The following is a 22,649-nucleotide window of genomic DNA, read 5'->3' on the forward strand; positions in this document are numbered from 1 at the left end:
GCAGCCACCTCTCCGCTGCTCACCACACCCTCTCCCTAACCCAGAGGCCTGCCTTGCTCTGCCCACCAGATGGTTTTCGGTCCGAATTGTTGGGGAAGAGAAGCAGACTTACTTTCTTCACTCTGTGTTTCCCCATGGGTGTCAATTTGGCAGAGGTTTGAAATGCTTACAGTTGAGACTCCTGGTGTCTTCTCCTGCCTTTTCCGCTTTTCGGCCACGTGAATTTGGACAAGCGACTTGATGTCTCTGAGCTGCAGTTTCCCCGTAGGTGGATGCTGAGGATTAGGTTAATATTAGGTTAATATGTATGACACGCCCAGCATGACACACGGCAAAGATGTTTCTTATCGGTTTTATATTTACTGAGTGCACATCTGAGGGGCGTCCAGAGACGGAGAAGTCGTAGCCTTGGCTCTCAGGACTCCAGTGATGAGGAGAACTTAGTTGTGTTGTTTGAAACACTTCGTTGCCAAGAGGACATGACTGTAACTGCATTTATGCAGTGAGTCTTTTGTTTTTTCCAGAGGTTGTAATGCTTAGTTAGAGGTGTCTGATAATTGATTGAAGCTTGAGAACTATTTTCCCAGGTTACATGTTTTAGTTGAGTAATAGGGCATCTTTTTAATTTATTTTTTTATTTTTTATTTTTTCTGGTACGCGGGCCTCTCACTGTTGTGGCCTCTCCCGTTGCGGAGCACAGGCTCCGGACGCGCAGGCTCAGCGCCCATGGCTCACGGGCCCAGCCGCTCCGTGGCATGTGGGAGCTTCCTGGACCGGGACACGAACCTGTGTCCCCTGCATCGGCAGGCGGACTGTCAACCACTGCACCACCAGGGAAGCCCTTTATTTTTTTATTGAAGTATAGTCGATGTATAATATAAGTTACAGGTTACAATATAGTGATTCACAATTTTTAAAGGTTGTACTCCATTTATAGTTTTAAAAGCTATTGGCTATATTCCCTGTGTCGTACTGTATATCTTTGTAGCTTATTGCATAACGTAGTAGTTTGTACCTCTTGATCCCCTGCCCTTATATTGCCCCTCCCTCTGCCCGTCTCCCCGCTGGTAACCACTGGTTTGTTCTCTGTTATCTGTGAGTCTTATCTGTCCTGTTCATCCTGTGTGTGCTGAGCGCCCACTGTTGCAGCTGCTCAGAGGTGACCAAGGTGAGTTAGTCACAAAATGCTTTGAGGCTGGAGAAGGGTACAGCTCGGCCAGTTAATGAGCATTTACTTCTGAGTATCGACTCTATTATCTGTCAGGCAGGGAGAGAGACTTAAAAAATTACGTGTGTCCTGGCCCTGGAGTCCCATCGTGAAGTTAAAATATACTGGTGTGAAGATAACATCGCCACCAGTTAGTAGGTAAATAGGTCCAGGAACGTAGTTTGGGGCCTTGGGTTCCTATCCCTTTCTAAATATATGACCTTGGATGAGTGACTTACCCTCTGAGCCTCAGGTTCTTCACCAGCACGGTGAGAGAAGGTGCTGTAACATGTCGAAAGGGAAGAGCATGGCTTGCAGCTAGGGTGGTGAGGGAGGACTTCCTGGAGAAGGCGTGAACGTTGGAAGGTGGACAGGACGTGGGGAGGCAATCAGGAGAGAGGAGACTGTGCTAGAGACCCAGAGTAGAAGAGTTGATGATGACAATGACATAGACGGGGATGGAGCAGAGATCGCATGGAGTGTGGGAGGACTAGTGTAAGAGCTGATACAAGGAAGCTCTTTATTATAAATCACTTTCACTGATTGCATTATAAGCTCCCTGAGGTCCGAGAGTGCCGGATGACTGAAATTTAGTTAGCGACATGGCATGGCTAACTGGCTGCTGTACAAAGCAAGCACAAGGACTCTGGGTTCTATAGATAATGCTGCATCATTGGACGTTCTGGAGCTGGGACATAATGTAACAAGAGCAGTGGCTGGGAACTAAGGCACGGGGTCCTCTGTTCTCTGCCCTGACTCTCGTTAGGCTGCAAGCTCCCGGTACAGCTGTGCTGTCCCATATCATAGCTGGTAGCTGCACGTGGCTAATTCAGATTTAATTAAAATCAAATAAAATGACAAATTCAGCTCATCAGTCACACTCATCGCATTTCGAGTGTTCAGAACATAGGCCTCTATGGCCGGTGGCTGCCGTATTGGACGGCACAGGTGGAGAAGATGTCTTTTCTCTGGGAAAGCACTGCCCTGCAGGGACCCTGAGGACCAAGCACAGAGCCGGGCACACAGTGAGTGGACGTCGCATGGCTTACGGGGCTGGGGGACTGGGAAGGAAAGGGCGCCCTGGAAAGGTTAGGGCTTGGCGACCCATGAATATGGGATGGGCTGCATCCCAAAGAAAGGGCCGAGAACCGGGGACAGTTGACACAATTCATTCTTGGAATTTTTGAGTTATTTCAAAAACATTTCCTTCGTGTGCCTGTTGTTTCTGGCTGGCTAGGTTGCCTCTGCTGCCATTGCGTTTCCTGCACAGTGTGGCCTTTCTCCCTCTGCGCTCACGAAGGGGGCTTAGATGCCGGTGTACCAGACGTTCACGGGAAAATACACTGGCTCCGGCTTCCACACACGGGGCCTGAGGGCTCTTGGGGGCCATCGAGGAGCTATCCCACGGTTTGTGAAGCCAATCCAAGGTGTGTTATTTGCTGTCTCGCTTTTCCGGGGGGTTGGGGGGGGCAAGTCCCGATTCTGCGAGCTTGTTGGTATATTCGGCTGCTTGCTCCTACCCATGGTAGGAAGGAGTGCTGTGTAGCTGGCTGCAGAGAATGTCTCTTACTGTCCAAAATACTTCTGGACATTCCTTCTCTCTGAGAGAAGCCTACGCCTTCTAGCCAAACAATACATGCCCCAGCAGCAAAGACATTTGTAACAAGCCCTGCCAGCATTTCTTGCCAGTGACCCCATTCCCTGAGTAGAAGGCCCTGCAGAGCTGGAGTTTCCCTGCTGTCAGCATCCTGTGTGGAGGGGAGCTTTTGGGGGGCTCTAGCTGATCAGTGTGTCAGGTGAGTTGTTTGCTTAGGCCCCCAAGAATGGCACATGGGACAAGGCCTTGCTGAATGCCCCGTAAAGGACAAAATAAAAATAAGGCCTCGGCACAGCCCGGGGTCTTTGTGACTTTTGAACTTGAGTTGAAAATGAGGGAGGCACCCATGGGAGAGCAGTGAAGAGAGTTTTCCATTTCCACCTGCAGGCCGCTTACCTTACTCCACGTACAGGTCTTCCGTCTCCTTTGCATCTTTACAAACTTCATTTTGGTAGGAAGGGGGCTCTGGATCCATCTAAACCATCGCCAGGAGTGGTTTTAAGGTAGACTTGCATCCATCCAGCTCTCCCTGCTGCTCCTGTGGCTGCAGGTCACACCGTCCTGCCGTCTGACCTCGGGATTCTACAGGAAGAGCCCTGAACTTGAAGCCTGTCAATCTCGTCCGGCCCCTTATGGGCCGTACGACGGCAGACACGTCGTCTATCTTCTCTGTTTTGGTTCTTTCATCAGAAAAGTGGCATTGTAAGAATTAAGTGAAGAAATGTAGGGGCAAGCTCTCTGTAAATTATGAAGCCCCATTCGGATTGGAGGTATCGTTGACTTACTTAAAATAACCCTCGATGAGTGGCTACTAGGCCTTCGGGTGCTGAGAACTTCTGGCTCAATAACTCGCCCAGGGTTTGATTCTTAGCTTTGCACGTTCTGAAACTGGAATATTAGTTCACCCAGGGGTGATCAAGTTCTGAGAAAGCAACTCATGCTAACCAGACTTATAAGGAACTGACTTATAAACCTGAATAGACATTTATGAATTCTCAGTGGAACCTCTTACCACAGAGACCAGATCCTCCTCCCCTGTTCCCTGGAGGGCACGTGTAGCAGAATCTTCCTACTCTCCTGCTCCTTGCTCTCTTTGTCCCTGTTTACAGGTCCTTTGAGGCCCAGCTTGGTGGTGTTTCAGGGAGATCTCCCTGGACCCCCCGGCTGGGCTGGGCATCCCTCCCTCCTGAGTGTGTGTGTGTATGTGTGTGTGCACGCGTGCGTGTGCATATATGGCACCTTATACATCCCTGCGTCGTGGGGCCTCCTGCGCTACGTTGCAGGTACTGTCCTGCGTCTGTCTGACCCACTAGACTGTGCTGTTGCTCCGGGGCAGAAACCGTTTCTGTTTCACTTTGAATTCCCAGGGTTTAGCACTGACCAGGCACGGTAGGGGCACAGTCAGTATTTAACCTAGATGGAATTAATGGAAGCTCCTCTTGGGAGTGTTCACGGGCACCACCTTTTCTGTAGTGACAACTTTATATGCATTCCATTTTTTTCTTGAATTATCGTCAAGTCCACTGGACAAACCAGTCTACTCAGTAATCACTGGGCAGAGCTGAGTGCGATCGAGAGTTAATTCTATCCACGCAAAAGTATCAATAGTTCAGTTCGTTTCAACCAGGCCAGTCAATTTGAATCTTTTTTTTTGAAGTATAGTTGATTTACAATGTTGTCTTAATTTCTATCCTTTTTTGAGCCTATACTTTCTTTTTTTTTTTGTGGTACGCGGGCCTCTCACTCTTGTGGCCTCTCCCGTTGCGGAGCACAGGCTCCGGACGCGCAGGCTCAGCGGCCCTGGCTCACGGGCCCAGCCGCTCCGCGGCATGTGGGATCTTCCCGGACCGGGGCACGAGCTCTCAACCGGACTCTCAACCACTGCACCACCAGGGAAGCCCGAGCCTATACTTTTATGCTCATTTTCTCTGGGGTTTTTTTTTTTTTTGCAAGAGGTAGCATCAGAAATCCTAAAATCATAACCGGTTAATAACTTCCTGTTTCGTCATCTATGAAATGAGTATAACAATGCCCGCTCAGCCTGCATGGGAGAGCTTCATGAAGATCAAATAGGCTGACGTTAGCCAGAGTGCTTTGTCAACAGCAGAGCTTATCAGAGGTCTGATCCCTCGTTATGATTGTCACCTCAGATGACTGTAATGCAGGGCTGCCTTTCAAGGGCAGGAACACCTGTGAGTCTGACAGTATTGGTAGAAGAAGGGCACGTGCAATTATCTGCTAACCTGTTTTGCTGCTTCCAAGGAGGGTATTATTTTGTTTTTTTGACCTAGTGTGACCTCCCTACATTGCACCTGATTGTGTTAATCTCCTTCCGAGAGGACCACACGTTTTTATTGGTGTTATCTTCCACCAGCAGAAACATTTATCATGTACCTACTGTGTGTAAGGTACTCTTATGAAGGCCACAAGGGGAGCCAGTTTCCTCTGTGTCTTCTGTTACTGTTAAGTTCAGGGGTTCTTAGCCCTGGATGTGCGTTGGGACAATTTCTGGGACTTTTAAAAAAGCAGATGCTGAGGACTCGTCACAGACCTTCTGAACTAGAATTGTCTGACGTTAGACCTGGACGTGAATATGTTTTAAAAGTTTCGGGCTTCCCTGGTGGCGCAGCGGTTGGGAGTCCGCCTGCCGATGAGGGCGACACGGGTTCGTGCCCCGGTCCGGGAAGATCCCACATGCCGCGGAGCGGCTGGGCCCGTGAGCCATGGCCGCTGAGCCTGCGCGTCCGGAGCCTGTGCTCTGCAATGGGAGAGGCCACAACAGTGAGAGGCCCGCGTACCGCAAAGAAAAAAAAAAAAGAAGGAAAAGTTTCCTAGGTTCTTCCGATGTATGGCCAGAGTTGGAAATGAGGAGCGTTAGTGTCCTGTTCTGTAGTGTGATGTTTCTGCACCTGATGTTTCCCTTCTTCAGGAATTATGTTTCTAAGTGGCCTGGCACACATCCACACTGCCCACACACAGCCCCATCCCTTAAGGCCTGGCTTAGCGTGGTTCTCCTTAGTCTGCAAATACTCGGCTATTCGAATGAATGAACAGAGAGCCCTGTAAGTGAATATCAGAACGTACCCAGAATAGACCAAGCATTAGAACCCAGAAATATGGATTCCCAGACCAGTGCCTTGTATTTTCTTAGAACTTCCATGTGTACCAGAGTCCCCAGGGGCCTTGGTTGAAGATGAGGTTGCCCAGGCTCTCCCCGGGATGCTTTCAGGAGCTGGGCTGGCTTCCTTCATTTGTCAGAGAGGAAAGAAGGCCTTCCCCGCAGAGCTTGGGAATTAGACAGGGTGGCACAGCTGAGAGCCTCGTGTGGCCTCTACCACGTGGTGGGCGCTCGGGCAGTGGCGGTGCTCTTGCTGAGAAGCAGCTTCTTGACCAGCATGGCTGTGCTGCTCCCCCCCCCCCCAGCCCCCCAGGATCCCCATTCAGTCCAGAAGGACCAATTGATGTGTCCTGGCCCATTACTGTGATGGTGGCAGCCCTGCTGCTTGCCCCCCGGGGGCTGATGCCCAGTCTTCTCTCTCTGAGGATGTTTCCCTGCATCTTTCCCGCGCCTCTGATGCAGTCACGTGCTGGGAAGGAGGACTGGGGATGGGTCCTGTCCTTACTCCTTGGTGATGCTGAGCTTGGCCGTCAGGGCAGGCAGGGCAGAGGTGGCTGCAGGGTCTCCGCTCTGATTCTCACTCTGGACGGGCAGAGGCGAGGGCGTTCCAGGGGTTAAGAAGGTGGGCGTGGGCCCGAGAGAAGTGGGTCTCATCCCATCTTGTAAAGATTACGCTCCTGCAGCTGAAGTTTCCTCAACTGCAAAATAAGCATAATCGTAGTGTATGTTTCACTTAATCCTCTTGTGTGAGGATTAATCGATCATCTGGGAGCTGGGAGAACCTTCCAGACGAGGCCCTCCCAGAAGTCTACTCAGTGCCCTTCCTTCACAGAATGTTCCAGAACCCATCACTTAGACATTTCCTTTTCCCAGCCCTACAGGGTTCCTCTGGCAGGGGACTCATCTCATCCTGCCCTGCACTGTGGTTGGTTGCACGCTGACTTTATTTCCAGCTGCTCCCGCTGGGTGGGTTTCGGAGTCCCGGCCCGCACCCTCCGGGGCCCGCACCTGCTTTCCCGCTGCAGCCTGCCCTGCGCCCCTTGTTTGAGGTTCTCAGAGCACCTGCTGACCTCTACCTGGAATGCCGTCCCCCACACCCCAGATTTGCCTCCTCCAGGAGTGATTAGCATGACCGAAGGATTTCCAGAATGAAACGGTGCTTGTGAAAACACCCAATAACTAACGGTGGCCGCTGCCCACGGTCACTGTTGGGTGAATGGTTGGTGATATGTGACGGTTTGAACAAGGATGGGGTCCTCATGGCTCGGGGCGGGTTACTGGGCCACAAGCTGTTTTTCCTCGCGGTTTCTAATACACACCCTGCTGCTCATTCCCAAGGCCCACTGCAAAGCCGTAGGAGTAAAGTGATTAGAGGAACTTCAGCTGTTTTGCTCCCTGTGAATGGCCCTCTTTCATCAGGATGTGCAGGGACAAGGGCCTTTTTAAACCCAAATATCAGGGAAGGACGAGAGTTCCACCAGAGCCATTTGCCGTCTGGGTGGGAACGCCATCGGGACCGGGACTCTGCTTTCCTGGACGGCTCCGTCCAGCCTCTTCTTCAGACGTTTATCCTTCTCTGGAGGGCGGGAAAGGCAGGGGCTGGGGGCAGTTCAATTCATGATGTGACCACAGCAGTCCCGGACCTTTTCTGTTGTACTGACGTCTGCACCTCCAGCCAGCCAGCTCCCTACTTCTGCTCTTCAGAGGTTTCCAGCCCAAGTTAGTAAGTATCGCCACCGCTGATTTCTGGCCCCCCCCCACCCGCCCCTGCCGTGTCTTGGTTTCTGGATGACACTGACTGTTGCTGCTCTGAGGGCTGGGGTTTTCTGGAGGATCCTGTCTGTCTGCAGTGCCCTGCAGAAATTATGAGCCCGTGTCATCTCCTAAAACCGGGGTCTGAGACATATCTGTATTGTGGAGATAAAAGCGGTGAGGATGGAGGAGGGAGGCCAGGGGCTGAACTTGTTCTTAATCCGCCGTCAGGACTTTTCCATTTTGTTTGCCTGGGTCTGACCTCCTGGAGCTTTAGTCGCTCTCTTCAGGGCACCAGCATCTTTGGGCAGAAGGCTGATTTCTCCATAGTTGGGATGGGTGGTTTGTGAGTTGGTTTCCTTGTCCCCAGAACCTAGTAAAGTACGAGTGCCCCCCACCCCCAACCCCGAAATGGATTTCGTAAGGGACTGCCTTCCCCGGCGGGGTGTCTTGAGACTGATGGATTGAATCGGGTTCTGCGCCTCTCCTATCAGAGCCCTGGCCCCTGGCTGGGAGAGAGTGTTCACGTCAGCCGCCCACAGGGCGCAGGAGGCTCTGGGCCCAGAGTGAGCTCAGAGCAGAAGACGGGAAACAGGGTCATAAAGAATATCTGTGTCTCGTTTTCCTAAGTCCCATGACTGCCGTGCTCTGTGGCCTCTCGCCTCCGAGAGTCATCCAGTGAGGTTTTCCTCGTGCTGTATCTGCTTACTGTCTCTGCAGATGCAGGACCATCTCGCGGGCTTGGGATGATGTGTTGTTCTCTGAGCTTCCCTGCAGCTTCAAATCTCCTCTTTACAGTAAACGCCTGTGACTAATTTCGGGAGGAGGACAGAGGCACAGTGTTCAGGGCCCCCATCCACACAGCCCCCTGACTTCACGTGTAGCTGGGAGGCTGTGATTCCGTATTGGCCTCAGGAACACTGAGGAACAACTGGCCTTGTAAGTGATCACGGGATAAAACCAGCCTATGCTTTTGCATTGTTCCTTTTTTTTTTTTCCCCCCCAAGGAAATGTAAGGGAAACCAAGGGGAATTTTTGCCCATGATTTCCAAGGCAAAGGTCACCGTCAATGGCTGGCTGTTTCCAGAGGGCTCAGGTTTCTGGTCAGTATGGATTTTTTTTTTTTCTAAACTCATGAACAAAAACAGGTTGATGATGCCTTGCAAAGATTTTTTTCCCCCAGCTGCTTCGATGAACTGATTGTTGTTTGAAGTTTCATGTGTTTTGGAGTCTTTCAGACAGTGATGAGAATAGGTAGTAAGTGATCCGTGTCTATCTAAAACAGCATAGTTCTGAAAGCAAACTCAGTTGTAGGGTTTTAAGGAAGGAGTGGGTGATACGTTTCGGGGGTGGAAAAGTGTTGGGTAAGTCTGCAATTTGCTAAAACTAGACAACCTGGATTTTCTGTTGGCCAATGGATGCTGAAGAGCTTTTTGTCTCCCGTGGGTAAGTGAGCCTCACAGAAAGGGTGCTTCTCGTTTCTTCCATTATTTATAGTCCTGGGCTCCTCAACACTTGAAACTTGCAGCACAGATACGGGACTCACAGAGTGGAAAGGATGACTTGGCAGTACATGCATGATGGTAGATGCAGAAGTGCTGTCCATATGTAAAGCGTTGCCTTTAGGAAGGAGAGAAAGCCAAGTTGTCCGTAACTCAAAGGCCTGGATGAGAGGGGCGGAACTGAAACCTTCATGTTTGGTATTTGAGCCGTCATGATTTTTAGCGTGAGAATTTAACCAGAAAAATGAACAGATTTTATTATGGACTTCATAGTATGGAAGACAACCATTTTTCAGTTCCAGGAGCTGCTGACTTAAATGCTAGTCCATGTGGTGAGTTTTCTTAGCTCCTAGGGTTGTATTTTAGACTTAGCTGAGTTTTTCAGTCCAGGATGAGAGTGTTTAACTACTTACATTAGCTGTCTGGGGCAGTGGTGATTTTGCTGTTTTATATTACAGAAAATGTCCTTGTGTTTCTGTCAGGAATTGCTTTGCTTTCTATTAAAAAAAAAAATAGCACTTCTGTTACTTAGAGATTTTTTTTTCAAATCAAATTGTTTATTGGTTGCTGAAGAGAGAATGAATGATTTGTATAGTTCCCTATAATTTGTGATCTTCTTTTACAAAATTAATAAACATGAAATGTTTTTGCATTGTAAAGTATAGTACATGTTTATATTACTTTGAAAATTAAAAAATCATTTATAAAAGTTAATATTTGCTCAATATAGTAAGTTTGGAAGATGCTAAGAAATAGAAGATAATTATAGGTGGTACAACCCTCCCCCCACAGAAAAAAAACACTTAATTTTGGTGTGTCTTATGTGTAGTTTTCAGAGATGATGTTATTTTTAAATAATTGGTGGTAATTAATAGCTAATACAGTCCATTGGTTTATACAGTCTTAATTTCTGCATAAGATAAAGATTTTGTTTTGGTAGCCAAATCGTGAAAGTGAAATTTTTTATTGTAATTTTTAAAATTATATGTTGAATATAAATGTGATTGCTTTTATTAAAATAACAAAGACCAAAGATTCATTCTGCTGAGAAATTCATTGGGTCAACTTGAGATTTTCTACAGGTTTTCCACACAGCAAGCTTGACTAAGTTAAACTGGTCAATAGCCACCCACTTTTCTTAAGATGCAAACAGATAGTGAAAGTTGATTTCATCTTCCTTGTATTCTGTAAAGGGAAGACACCAAGAAGCAGTGAGGTTGTTAAAAGTTCAGAGAGTTAGAAGCAAAGATCAACAGCAAGAGTACGAAAAATTCAAGAAGGGAGCCACCCTCTGCTCATCAGAGAGCTGGTCTCTATTTTTAGAAGATGTTGTATTACAGAGTGGTCCCTTTACAGCATCCTGCAGGATGGGGCTCCTAGCTCTGGAGGAGCCCACGGAGAACCTTGGGTGTTTTAGCCGAAGCATTATTTTATCACGTAAACTCTCCAGCAGCAGGCTTGTAGCAAAGGTTTGGGGGGAGTATGGTGTGAAATTACTATAGAAGCTATTTTATCCCATTTGCACTTTACATGCCACTCTCCAGCCTTTCCTCTGCAGCATGTCTCTGCCCATTCTCCTCTGTGAATTCCAGCCTAACTGCGCTCTGGTTTTTTCCCCCCCACAGCTTAAGTGAGAGTTTTTTCATGGTGAAAGGAGCAGCCCTCTTCTTACAACAGGGAAGCAGCCCTCAAGGCCAGCGGAGTCTTCAGCATCCCCACAAGCATGCAGGTGATGGCTCTAAATTGACGCTCTTACCCTGGGACTTATTTTCTGGGCCACAGAGGAACCCTCCATTACTGGTGGTGAGCACTTTGCTGGTTTTCAAGGCCAGGGAAATAGTGGAGCACAGGTTTGTAATGACAGCTGCAGGGAGAGGCTCTCGAGCAGGGACGCACGTTTTCCAGATGGCACCGGGAGCCGGCGACCCTTTGGCCACAGTGTCTACGTAAGAAGGTCAGCAGCTTTCTGTTTGGATATAAAGATTTCCTACCCAGTGTATCAGTTAACTGCAGATTTTAAGTTACAGGACGACTTTTTAACAAATGCACCAGAACGCCTTATAGCCAGATGTGGTCCCCTTGAAAATAACCACCCTGGGGTCCTACGTGCCTAGTACGTCATTTCTCTGAGCTTTTGGAAAACTCTCATTTGGGGAATTTCTTTACGAGCCTTGGGCATGTACTGGAGTGGGAAGTCTTTATTCTTTAACGGTGGGTTTGTTTTTTTGGAAGTAGACAGAAGTGATAAAGTGGGGATCAAACTGAGTATTAATTGAGGTCCAAAAGGAAGCAAATAAGAGATGCCTGCAAAGTAACAAGACTGGTTTTCTTAGGTGACTTGACTCTGAACCTGAAGGCAGTTTGGAGAGAGGAGTTCAGGAAACACTTGCGTACAAGTGGATCTTTGTAGCTGGTGGGGAGCCTCTGCAGGAACTTCTTGAACGGGCAGCACGTGTCGGAGTAGGAGCTGGAAAGGCCTCTGCCTTTCAGAACAATGGCAGGTCAAAGCAGCTAGCAGTTGGGGCCAGTTTTTTTTGTCACTTGGATCATCTTGTTTGTCTCACCTCAAGTCATCCAGCCTCATTTGGGAGCTGAGTGCTTAGGTTAGAACTTCCTATCTTGCATTTTATAGCAAACACGAAGGCTCAGTCAATATTTTCACATACTGATGTTTATAATCAAGATTTAGGTCTGTTTTAAGCTAAGGAAACGATCTTCCTGCCCAGGGAGACAGTGTGTTTCATGGAAAGAATATTTGCTTTGGAGCCAGACAGACGTGGCTTCTGATCCCAGTTCGACAGCCGTACAGAACCTTCATCGTCAACTTTTAAGCCTCGGTTTCCTAATCTTTACAACGGGCATCAAATATTGGTAACTCAGACGTCGTGGAATTTAAAATTTACGCACATAAACAGACTTACCTTCTCTTAGGTGCTCAGCGTACATTGCTGTAATTATTGCTACGGTGACTGCTGGTACAATACCACTATGAACAGAACCTTCGTTCTTGAATTTGCTAACGGTTCTGCCCTGTTAAGAGTGTAACTGTTGCTTGTGTCTTAACCATAACCCGTAAACAAAGCCAGTGCTCAGCTTTGTTCCCTAAGTATGAAATGTCTCCTTCCTCTAATTCAAAGAATATTTTCGTACTGTGTGTGAGCCTGTGTGTGACTGCAAAACCGTCGTGTAAAAACCCTAAGTCCTGCTGGTTGGCACATCTCTGGCATGTACACGGGAGTAGGAAGGAAGCCTAGTGTGCTGGCTCTTCTGCCCTAGGGTCTAGGAGGGCTGGTGAACTCCAAGAGACGGGGGGCGCCCACTGTCCACAGATGCTCAGTAGACCCTGGGGCAGGCACAGACTAGACTTCACGTCAAGTCCCCTGGACGACCCACAGTCCCCTAAGCGAAGCCCCATGCTGAGCCGAGTACAGTGGAGGGTTCACTCTGTCCATGTCAAGTAATTCAGCTCATGTCAGCCAGTCCAGTCAGGCTGAGCCTCACTCTTTCCAGGGCTGACCTATGCTTTAGGCTCACATTCTCTGCCTTTTTTTTTTTTTGCTTACTGGACACTTGAACGTACCTTTTTTTTTTTTGCTTACTGGACACTTGAACGTACAGAGACTGTGTGTGGCTACCAGGCCGGGGTTGGGATTTTTCTCTGTCAGCAATTGCACATCTCAGCAGACAGTCCCACTGTGTGGAAAACGTCCCTTTCACTGAGCCACTCATCAGTTAAGGGGTTGGTTTCTGCTTTCGTCTGTGCGCTGCTGCGATTCGGAGTGGATCGTGGGGGTGGGGGTGGGGCCCAGGTGGGCCCAGAACCAGCCATGGTGGTTGTGTGCCATCCCAATCACGCTGGTGACACGACAGGTGAGGGTGCTGTTGGGGACAAGATGGGAACAGGGACCGTTACCTCCAAGTCGTCCCTCATAGGACGTGGTGCCAGTGTAGGGTGTCTTCCACTGTGGGATCCTGTAAGAGAACAGACGAGGGGGCACGTTTCCAACGACCTGATTCCTCTCTGAGGCAGGAAGTACCATTTGGACATCATTTGTCAATCTCCCCTAAAATTCAAAGGATGCTTTTGCAAAAGGAACCCATCCAATGGATTGATTCCTCTGGGGTTCTAATTGTGATCTATAGGGTAATTTTTTTTTTTTTAAAGATAATTCTCTTTCTTCAGGGTGTTGCACAAATTGAAATGAATATGGATTTTCTATGAGTTACTCCCTGCACTTTCTTCTAGATCAGCATCTTTACAGATGAACCATTTCTTCAGAAAGAACCCCATGCAGACATTTTTTTTTGAAATACACAAGCTAGGAAAAAAGTGGCACTAGAGCCACCCTCGCTCCTTGCTAGTTACGAAGCTCAGGTACGGGGGCCCCTGTGCCTGGGACACACAGCCCTTCTTCGGTGAGGTGGATCCTGCGTAGCTGTGGAGACTCACTGCCTCAGAGAACCTTTCCTCCCGTCCCTATAGCCCAGAGGCACCCCTGGGACCCTGGGGCCGCTCAGAGATGTTCAAAAGCTGACTCTGGATTACTGCCTCTTTTTTTTTTTTTTTTTTTTTTTTTTTTGTGCTACGCGGGCCTCTCACTGCTGTGGCCTCTCCCATTGAGGAGCACAGGCTCCGGACACGCAGGCTCAGCGGCCATGGCTCACGGACCCAGCCGCTCCAAGGCATGTGGGAACTTCCCGGACCGGGGCACAAACCCATGTCCCCTGCATTGGCAGGTGGACTCGCAACCACTGCGCCACCAGGGAAGCCCCATTACTGCCTCTTTTAAATAACCAAGGAGGTACAAACAAACGAGTACATAATTTTTAGCAAGAAAAAAATGACATTGCTGTTTAATCAGATTATGTCTCTGGGTACCCAGCACGTACCTGCTCGCTATGGAGTCACTTAAACATTTCCCCTCCTGGTTGTAGAAGTCATGTCTCTCTCTTATGGAAAATGTAGGAGTTGAAAGCAGGAAATGACCCCCAGTCCTTTTTCCTTCAGACCAACCCTTAGCAAATCCCTGTCTTCAGCTGTGTCTATAGTTTCTGCTGCCCCCCACCCCGCCGCAAAGTCATGTTTGCCTGAATTTAATAACATTTCTCCTCTAGACTTGTCTTCATTTTCAGATTTTCATTATGCAACCCGTATTGCAATTATTTCAGAAAATAAAAGCAACTTTTAAAAACGTGGCAATAAACTGTCTCACCCATCCTCGTGCAAAACATTCAGGAGTGGACTAAGGGAAGTCCAGGTCTTCTTTCAGACCCTCGGAATCAGCCTATTCTAACCTATCCTGCCTAGAAAATGGGTGGGTGACCTTTTTTAAACTTTCTTCATTGATCCAACAGGGGACCTGCCTCAACATCTTCAAGTAATGATCAACCTTCTGCGTTGTGAAGATAGAATCAAGCTGGTAAGAAGAGACGCGAGTGGCAAGTTTTAATTTTTAATTGTGAAATTTGGTAGGGACTTTTTGACGAGCAGGGGCTTGGGGGGTGGGGCTCTTACATCAGAGCAAGTTCTCCCAAACCGTTCTCAAAAGCCAAAGCCCGCTCTGCTCCTCGGTACCCAGAGGTGCAGACAAAGGGGGTGTCAGGTCTCTGGGTCAGTCTGTGCTAAGCTGGAATCATCATTCACTGGAATTCATTTGTTAACCCCTTTAACAAACTTTGGGGGTCTCCTCTGAGCCAGGTACCATCCTTCATGCTGGGGATATAAACGAGACGTAGGAGTTTTCATCTAAATTCCTAAACTCACGGGGGAAAGGTAGAAACAAAAGTCTTTGGTCTTGGATTGGTGAAGGAAAGAGGTGACCATCTGGCAAGGCAGGCCAGTAAGAGCATCTCTGCCTGTCTAGGCTGTGCGCTTGGAGAGCGCCTGGGCTGAGCGGGCCCGCTACATGGTGGTGGTGGACAGCAGCGGGCGCCAGGACACGGAGGAGAGTATCCTGCTGGGAGTCGACTTTTCCAGTAAGGAAAGGTGAGTCTGATGGACGGCGGCTCCTTTCTCTGATGGGGGCAAGAGTTGCTTCTGGAAGAAGGTTTTCAGGGTCCCACATCCACGGGGGCTGGTGATGGTAGGTGATGGGGTGATCAGGCACTGGGAACGGTGGAGCCCCTGATTTTAGCTCTTGTGTGCCGAGTGCTGTGCTAGGTCCAGTCTCTGCTCTCAGAGAGCTCAGGGTCTGCACTGTGCTTAGAGATTTAACCCTGGGTCCTATCAGGGGTGCCCTAGAGGAGGGCACCTTAACCAGGAGGGCTTCCTGAAGGAGGTGACGGCTGTGGCGAACACCCCAGGACAAGCAAGAGCCAGCCAGGTAAAGCAGGAAGGCGCCCTCCAGGCCGACCATCCCATGTAGAAGTATGTGATCGATCGGCGTCGTATCGAGCACCTTATGCCGTATTCATATCCCGTGGATTCCCAAGTACTTGTTGATGGGTCCTGGGTCAGAGGCTTGAGGAGAGGTTTGGGATTTCCCAATAACTGGAGGCCAGGTTAGTTATATCATAGACCCTGTTATGTGTGCGAAATGAAGGTGCACGACTCTCCTTACCTCTAGGATAAGTTAATGCGAGTGAGCTCATTGCAGAACCTGGAGTTGTTAAAACTGGATTAAAGTAGACGCCCTTTATTCATCATTCATTAATTTGCTCGTTCATTAAGCAAACCATTCATTTGCCTTCTCCTGTGTATGAGGCAGTAGGCTCAGCCCAGGAAAACAGAGAAGCAATAGAAACCACGGTTCTCGGCCTCAAAGAGCCTGTAAGCTCAGGGATGGAGGGAACCATCACCAGAACCTAGGGTGACGGGCCCAGTGATGGGGAAGTGTGGGGTTCGTTCCACACTCGTGGCCAGGACTCCACTGCTTGTCACAAGTAAATGAACTAAAAGGGAAGGTGTTTCCTTTATGACCTCGTTCCCAGTACATAGGAGCATTCTGAGTGAGTTTCTGCAGCTCACTTAGGGACATGAGTCCAAGCTGGCGCCCGTAGCCTCAGCTGGTGGGGAAGTCTGGATCTGGAAGGACCTGTGTCAGGATGTGCTTTAAGGGGTGAGCTCCGAGGAGCCCCTTGGAGACCACAGGGCTCCGGGCTCCAGGTTGGGGTGCTCCCAGGCAGGTGCCCTCAGAAGTGGCCGGGGCTCCGTCCGTTGGTCACACGGCAAAGAGACGTTCAACGGTGTTACGGTTATGTTTGTTCTTGGAGTGGCCGGCCGGCCTTTCTGAGGGCCTTTGGGGGCAGGACTTCCCCCACCATGTGTCATCCATCCCAGCAATGCTCTCTGGCCCTGAGCTGGAAGCTGCCTCCCTGGAGAATGTGCCCATCGTCTCAGCCCGAGCCACCAGGGCCTCATAGGAGGCTGCCCCCCGCCCCCTCCAGGTCATCTCCGTGGCTTTGCTCAGAGAGCACAGAGCAGTTAACCCGCTGCTTCATAAGCATCTCGCCCCGTGGGGTAGGCGGTCCTATGACTCGCGTTTTACAAACAAGGAGTCAGAAGCCCAAGAGGCTGGAGTGGTTACACCAAGGCCGTCCTAGTAACAGAGCTGGGACTCACAACTGGGTTTTTATTGTAGACCTGTGGTGTAGACCCACTCATTCCCTTCCCATTCGTTGTCCCCTGTGCCCCCTCGTTCACCAATCTGTTCATACCGTCACGGGGTGTGCCCTTGTTCGCACACGCTTTCAGTGTGCCAGGTGTCCTGCCAGGTGTCCTGCCAGGTGCCCTGCCAGGTGCCCTGCCAGGCGTGGGGGCTACATCAGTGGGAGAGACCGGCCTCTGCTCCCTTGGAGCTCACAGTCTAGATGGACGAAGGTTAGACACACGAGCACCCTGAGACCGTTCTTTACACACAGGCCCATGTGCTCATTCTCACCCACTCTCTGAAGCGCCCTGCCCCTCCTCTGCCCGCTGGGCACCAGCCTCAGTTCTCAGCGTGTCCCCGCTCCCTGGGTCCTCTCGCCTCTGCTGCACACTCTGCGCTCAGGCCAGCGTCCCCTCCGCTGTCCCAGCCTGCGCCACAGCCCAAGCACAGGTGCCAACTCTAAGGCCAGTGCTGGTCTCCTGTGCTGGGGACATGGGTCAAGAGGCTTCAGAGTGTGAGCGGGAACCACATGGACCTTCCTGTTGTCGGGCCGGATGCAGCGTCCCCCACGCCCAGGCATAGGGGCCGGGAACTGGGCGCTTTTATCCATCTCCAGCTTGAAAACAAAGCCCTCGTCCTTACAGAAGCCTTTGGCCTGCTGAGAGCATGATACATTTGTTTTTCTAAATTCCTGCCATGAGATTTTGTTTCCTTATTCAAAAAAAGAGAGAGATGAGGTGCCCCCAAAAGGACTCCCCGCGAGGAGAGGGGGTCCAAATGCAGTGTCAGGAGAGAGCATGGGATGACGCCAGCCACAGCGGGCTCACGGGTTCTCCCCTGGAGTCACATCTATACATGCTTCCTCTGGGGATCAGAGCAGCTGCCCTGCAGGGGCCATCTGGGGTTATTTTGTTTCAGATTCGGGAACACCGTGGGTGCTGTGAGCACGAACACCGTCCTCCACTTGTTAGTGTTCTGCAGCCCGTAAAGGACAGGCCTGTCTCCTTCCTACACCTCCAGCCCCCGCGCAGGCCCCGCCGGCTTCTCTGTCCCTGCCGCACCGGCCCTGGGGACCGGGGACCGTTTCCTTCCCCTAGAGGTACCCCCACCCACCCGTTTTATCCTTCAGGGCTGTGCTTCCTCTAAAAAGACCCAGTTTCCCTGACCACGTGTCCCGTCCCCACTTCCCATATATATAAACCCACAGGCCCTCCTTCACTGTAAAAATCTCACTGTCACTCATTACAGGACTAGTGGAGACTCACAGCAATAACAGATAAGGGGACGTGATGGAATTGGCACAGTTGTTACTGTCGTGTCCTGGTCTCTGGTCTGCACTCTTGACTCCAGGTTGAGGCCCTGAGCGGAAGTCTTCCGTGGCCTTCTGCCCACCGTGTGTAGCTCTCACCAGGCTCTTCCCCATCTCTGCACTTAACGGAGGAGGGCAGTTTAGATGCTGCCCTGGTTTCCTAAGGACCGTTTCGTCTCCGCCTGCCACGGACCTGGGCCTGTGGCTCCCCAGTCTGTGTTCCATGTAGCTCTCTGTGCCGTTTTCTCTCCTCATTTCCAGTCCCTGGTGTGGGTCGTCGGTGCTGAAAAAGGGCGAGTGTCCAGGTCTGCCCACATCCTCCCAGGGCACCCTCCAGCCTGGGCTTTCTACATGTCTGTCTTGGGCTCCCAGCGGCCCCCTTCTTGCCTCTCCCCAGTGCGACACAGCTGAGTAACCCTGGGAGCTCTGAGTCTCAACGTCAATTTTATTTTGCAGCTCTACAAAGGAAATATCATTAACCCATCAAGAATGGGTAGGACAAATGTAAACTAGTTAGCTAGTGAGAAGGAGCCGCATCGCACAGGGAGATCAGCTCGGTGCTTTGTGACCACCTAGAGGGGTGGGATAGGGAGGGTGGGAGGGAGACGCAAGAGGGAGGGGATATGGGGATATATGTATACATACAGCTGATTCACTTTGTCATACAGTAGAAACTAACATAACATTGTAAAGCAATTATACTCCAATAAAGATGTTAAAAGAAAAAGAATGGGTAGGACTGCAGGGTGGCACCAGAGAATTTGCCCAACACAAAAGGCTTAGCCCACTTTGACCCAAAGGGCTTGAAACTACCTTCCCCACAGATACAGAAGCAGAGGGTGGAAAAGATCCCCCGTGGCTGCCGAAGCTCTGGAGGGAGAGTGGGTTCCTTGAACCCCAGAGCTGCCTGTGTGCACAGTCGCGTGTGTGTAACTGTACTCCCTGGGGGGCTGTTAGGCGGTAGCAGAGATGTCAGCACAGGATCCCTGGAGATTGTCTGAGCTGCCCTTGGCAGTGACGGCTGTTTCTCACAAGCAGACTCTTTTTCAAATGCCTGAAGAGTTTTCATAGTGATCCGAGGAGACCCTCTGATAAAGCCCTTTCTTTTCCTCTGTGTTTCTCAGCGGCGCCAGGCTCTAAAGTGGTCAGGTATCATTTCACTGTTAGGATGGGCAAAACAAAAGCAGATTAAACTAGTTTTTAAAACAGCAGCTGCACAAAAGGTACAGAAACAGAGGTCTAGAAGTGAACTCCAGTCATGGTGTTGGCACTCTCCCCTCCCCTGTCACTCCAGGACAGGAGGCTGGGGGTGGCTGCCACGACCTGCCTGTGTCCCCTGGACTGTGTGTGGCCTTGTGCCAGGCGTGTGCCAGCCATCAGCGGCTTCAACCCTGCTGCAATGTGGGCGTGTGGTCAGCTGGTTACTCCTGGCCCCCGAGAGCCGCAGCTGAGACCTGGCATTTAGGGAGCTGCAGCCACACCAGAATGCTGGGGTCAGAGTTCCCTGTGACTGTCTCTAAGCTGGGGTCACTGGCCATCCCAGACCCACATCTTCTGGAATTCAGTGGTGAGCAGTCCTTGCAGACAGCCTTAGAGCTTCTCCCAGATACACACCTAGGCAGCTGGACGCAGGGCACGTGGTGGGTCCCCCATGAGCTGGACAGGCTGGGTGGAGACACAGCGAGGGAAGACCACGTGCAGGCGGGTGGACCCTAACTCTAGGCGTCTTCTCTTCCCTCCCACGTAGTAAAAGCTGTACCATTGGGATGGTTCTCCGACTGTGGAGCGACACAAAAATCCACCTTGACGGAGACGGGTAAGGAGATCTCTCAGAAGGCTTCTTTCACTGTAGACTTTGAAACATGCGTCAGTTTGGGCATTGTTGGATAATCATTAACAGCAGAGTCACACGTGTGACATTTTTACCACATCAGGAGAAATAACATTGCCCTCCCATGAGCCACACAAGGCAGAGTACATTCGGGACATGATATAAGGGAGTTGGGTCACGAAGTACCAACAGAAACATTTACGGGATATCTGCTGCTGTATGAAGTTCAAGAACAGCAGGGAACAGACATTCATCCATTTGCCTTGATTTGTTAAATGAACACTCGCTGTGTGCCCTCCATGGGCTGGTCCCTGCAAGTTCGCAGATGAGTATGATGCAGCAGGAGCGCCAAGTCTTTGAGGGCTGCAGGGAAGACACACAACCAGCAGGTGCAACAGTGTTTGAGATGCCATTTGGGGGGCTGCAGAGGAGGAATCATCCAGGTGGGCCTGGGCAGGTAGACCAGGGCCAGGGGGCCGTCCGGATTCTGGGGGGAAATACTCAGGTACTGTCACGAGTAGGAAGAAGCAGGAGAGGAAATTATCTCTACTTGAATTCCAACAGTAGAAGTTACGTTGCCTTGTAGATAGAACTGAGAGGGAAAGATAAAAATTAGATTTATTGACGACATGGGCTTATGGTTTACATTTTTCCTTTTTAAACTTCTGTCTTCCACTAATGTATTTCTTATGCAAGTATGAAAGACACAGGTGGAGTGTGGGGGACAGGAGGTAGGGGGTGGGATGGGACAGTGCAGGCAGGTGAAGCAAGATGGTGTCCAGTGCCGCTGCTGCCTCACACCCTTTGCTGGGCTTTTAGTTTTGGGCTGACTTTGTATTGCTGGGTTAAAAGCCAGTCTTCCGGATTTAAGAACCTATCTTTTTTTTTTTTTGGCTTTTGGCTTTTGGCATTTGCCCTTGTCTCTGTGGCCTGTGGTCCCTCATCACACAGCGTGAGACACACTTGTCCTCAGGGTGTCCACGACGGGCTGTCCCCCCCGCCGTCTGGCAGGGATGTGGTCGGAGGGTCTGACTTCTCACCACACTGTCCTTTGTTTTTCATTCTCAGTGGATTCAGCGTCAGCACGGCAGGAAGGATGCACATCTTCAAGCCCGTGTCTGTCCAGGCCATGTGGTAAGTGTGGTTTTAGGGACTTTTAACTCCTTAGAAATACTTCCCTAGCTGACAGCACAAATAAAAAAACCCCACCTACTTAGAAGCACATTTAGGTATGTTTATTTTGTGTGTGTGTGGCAAAAAATATGTATATTATTATATTATATATATAAATAAATTATTTATATTTTATAAATTATTATATATTATAAATAACAAAATTTACCATTTTAAGGACACAATTCAGTGATATTAAGTACATTCACAGTATTGTACACCATCACCACTATCCATTTCCAGAACTTTTTCATCATTCCAAACAGAAACTCTGTACTTATTAAACAGCAATTCCCTATTGCCCCCTCCCCCAGCCCCTGGTAACCTCTTTTCTACTCTCTCCCTAGGACTTTGCCTATTCTAGGTCCCTCATATAAGTGGAATCATACAGTATTGGCCCTTTGGTATCTGGCTTCTGTCACTCAGCATAATGCTTTCAGGGTTCATCCGTGTTTAATACTTCATTCCTTCTTAAGGCTGAACAATATGTTTATTGTATGGATGTACTGCTTTCATCCATTCATCTCCTGATGGACATTTGGGTTATTTCTACCTTTTGGCGACTGTGAATAGAGCTGCTGTGAACATTGGTGGACAGAGTATCTGATTGAGTCCCTGCTTTCAGATCTTTTGGAATTTCTAGATCATGTGGTAATTTTGTGTCTAACCTTTTGAGGGACCACCAGACTGTTTTGTGTAGCAGCTGCACCAGCAATGCACAGGGGTTCCAGTTTCTCCACATTCTAGTCAACACTTGTTACTCTTTGCTTTTTTTTTTCATAATAGCCATCCTTATGGGTATGAAGTGGTATCTCACGGTTTTGGTTTTCATTTCCCTAATTCATTAGCCTTGAGCATCTTTTCATGTGCTGATTGGCCATTTTGTATATCTTCTTTGAAGAAATGTCTATGCAAGTCCTTTGGCCAGCTCTTAATTGGGTTGTTTGGTCTTTTTGTTGTTGGAGGTACCTTGTTTTTATGTTTCTGCCGTCCCTGCTGACAAAGTGTCATTTTAGCATAAATTCACTGGTCCCTTGTCCCTGGCGCACCGAGGGTGATCAGTTTGCTCCATGAGGGCAACAGCAGTGCTCTGCTAGGCATTGAGCATCTGCGGAGGCATAAAACGGACATAATTCCTGTCCTCCTGGAGTTTAAAGTCTGGTGAGGGAGGTGGCCATAAACCCAGAGCAGAGTCCTATGTTATACTGAGGGGTGGGTGCCGGGCTGTGGGATACCTACTGCAGGGTGCAGGGGCCAGGGCAAGGTAGGGCCTCCCTGGACACCTGCATGGGGGGTGAGGTAGCTGTGGGTGAAGACTGCGTTCAACTTCCAGACCTTCTCTGAACCCGATACACACTCTAGAGCCTCCTCATCCTTGGAGGGCCGCACAGACCACTCATACAGCGGACTCCACACAGCAGTCTCCCTCAGATAATCTGGAAAAGACTCAGGAGAAAGCCAGTGGCCTCTGATGAGAAGAATTCTGCCCTGTGTTTCAAAATAATTACTCTTTTCTCCAGAACAGTGAGAGTGATGCAGGATCCTCCCATGGGCCACGTGCTAACATCGTT

General features: G+C 49.7%; 1 protein-coding gene across 1 annotated transcript in view; it reads left to right on the top strand.

Moving 5' to 3' along the window:
* The window catches only part of SSH1 (slingshot protein phosphatase 1), a 61,959-nt gene that overhangs the window by 17,665 nt on the left and 21,645 nt on the right, over positions 1-22,649 (top strand). Inside the window, exons 3-7 of the mRNA XM_082667272.1 lie at positions 10,802-10,905; positions 14,532-14,596; positions 15,041-15,162; positions 19,822-19,890; positions 20,974-21,039. Of these exons, the coding sequence (XP_082523398.1) occupies positions 10,802-10,905; positions 14,532-14,596; positions 15,041-15,162; positions 19,822-19,890; positions 20,974-21,039 (426 nt within the window). The remainder of the gene's footprint in view (positions 1-10,801; positions 10,906-14,531; positions 14,597-15,040; positions 15,163-19,821; positions 19,891-20,973; positions 21,040-22,649) is intronic.

This window comes from Grampus griseus (genome assembly GCF_964374135.1).
Source record: "Grampus griseus genome assembly, chromosome: 12".
Taxonomy (NCBI): Eukaryota; Metazoa; Chordata; class Mammalia; order Artiodactyla; family Delphinidae; genus Grampus; species Grampus griseus.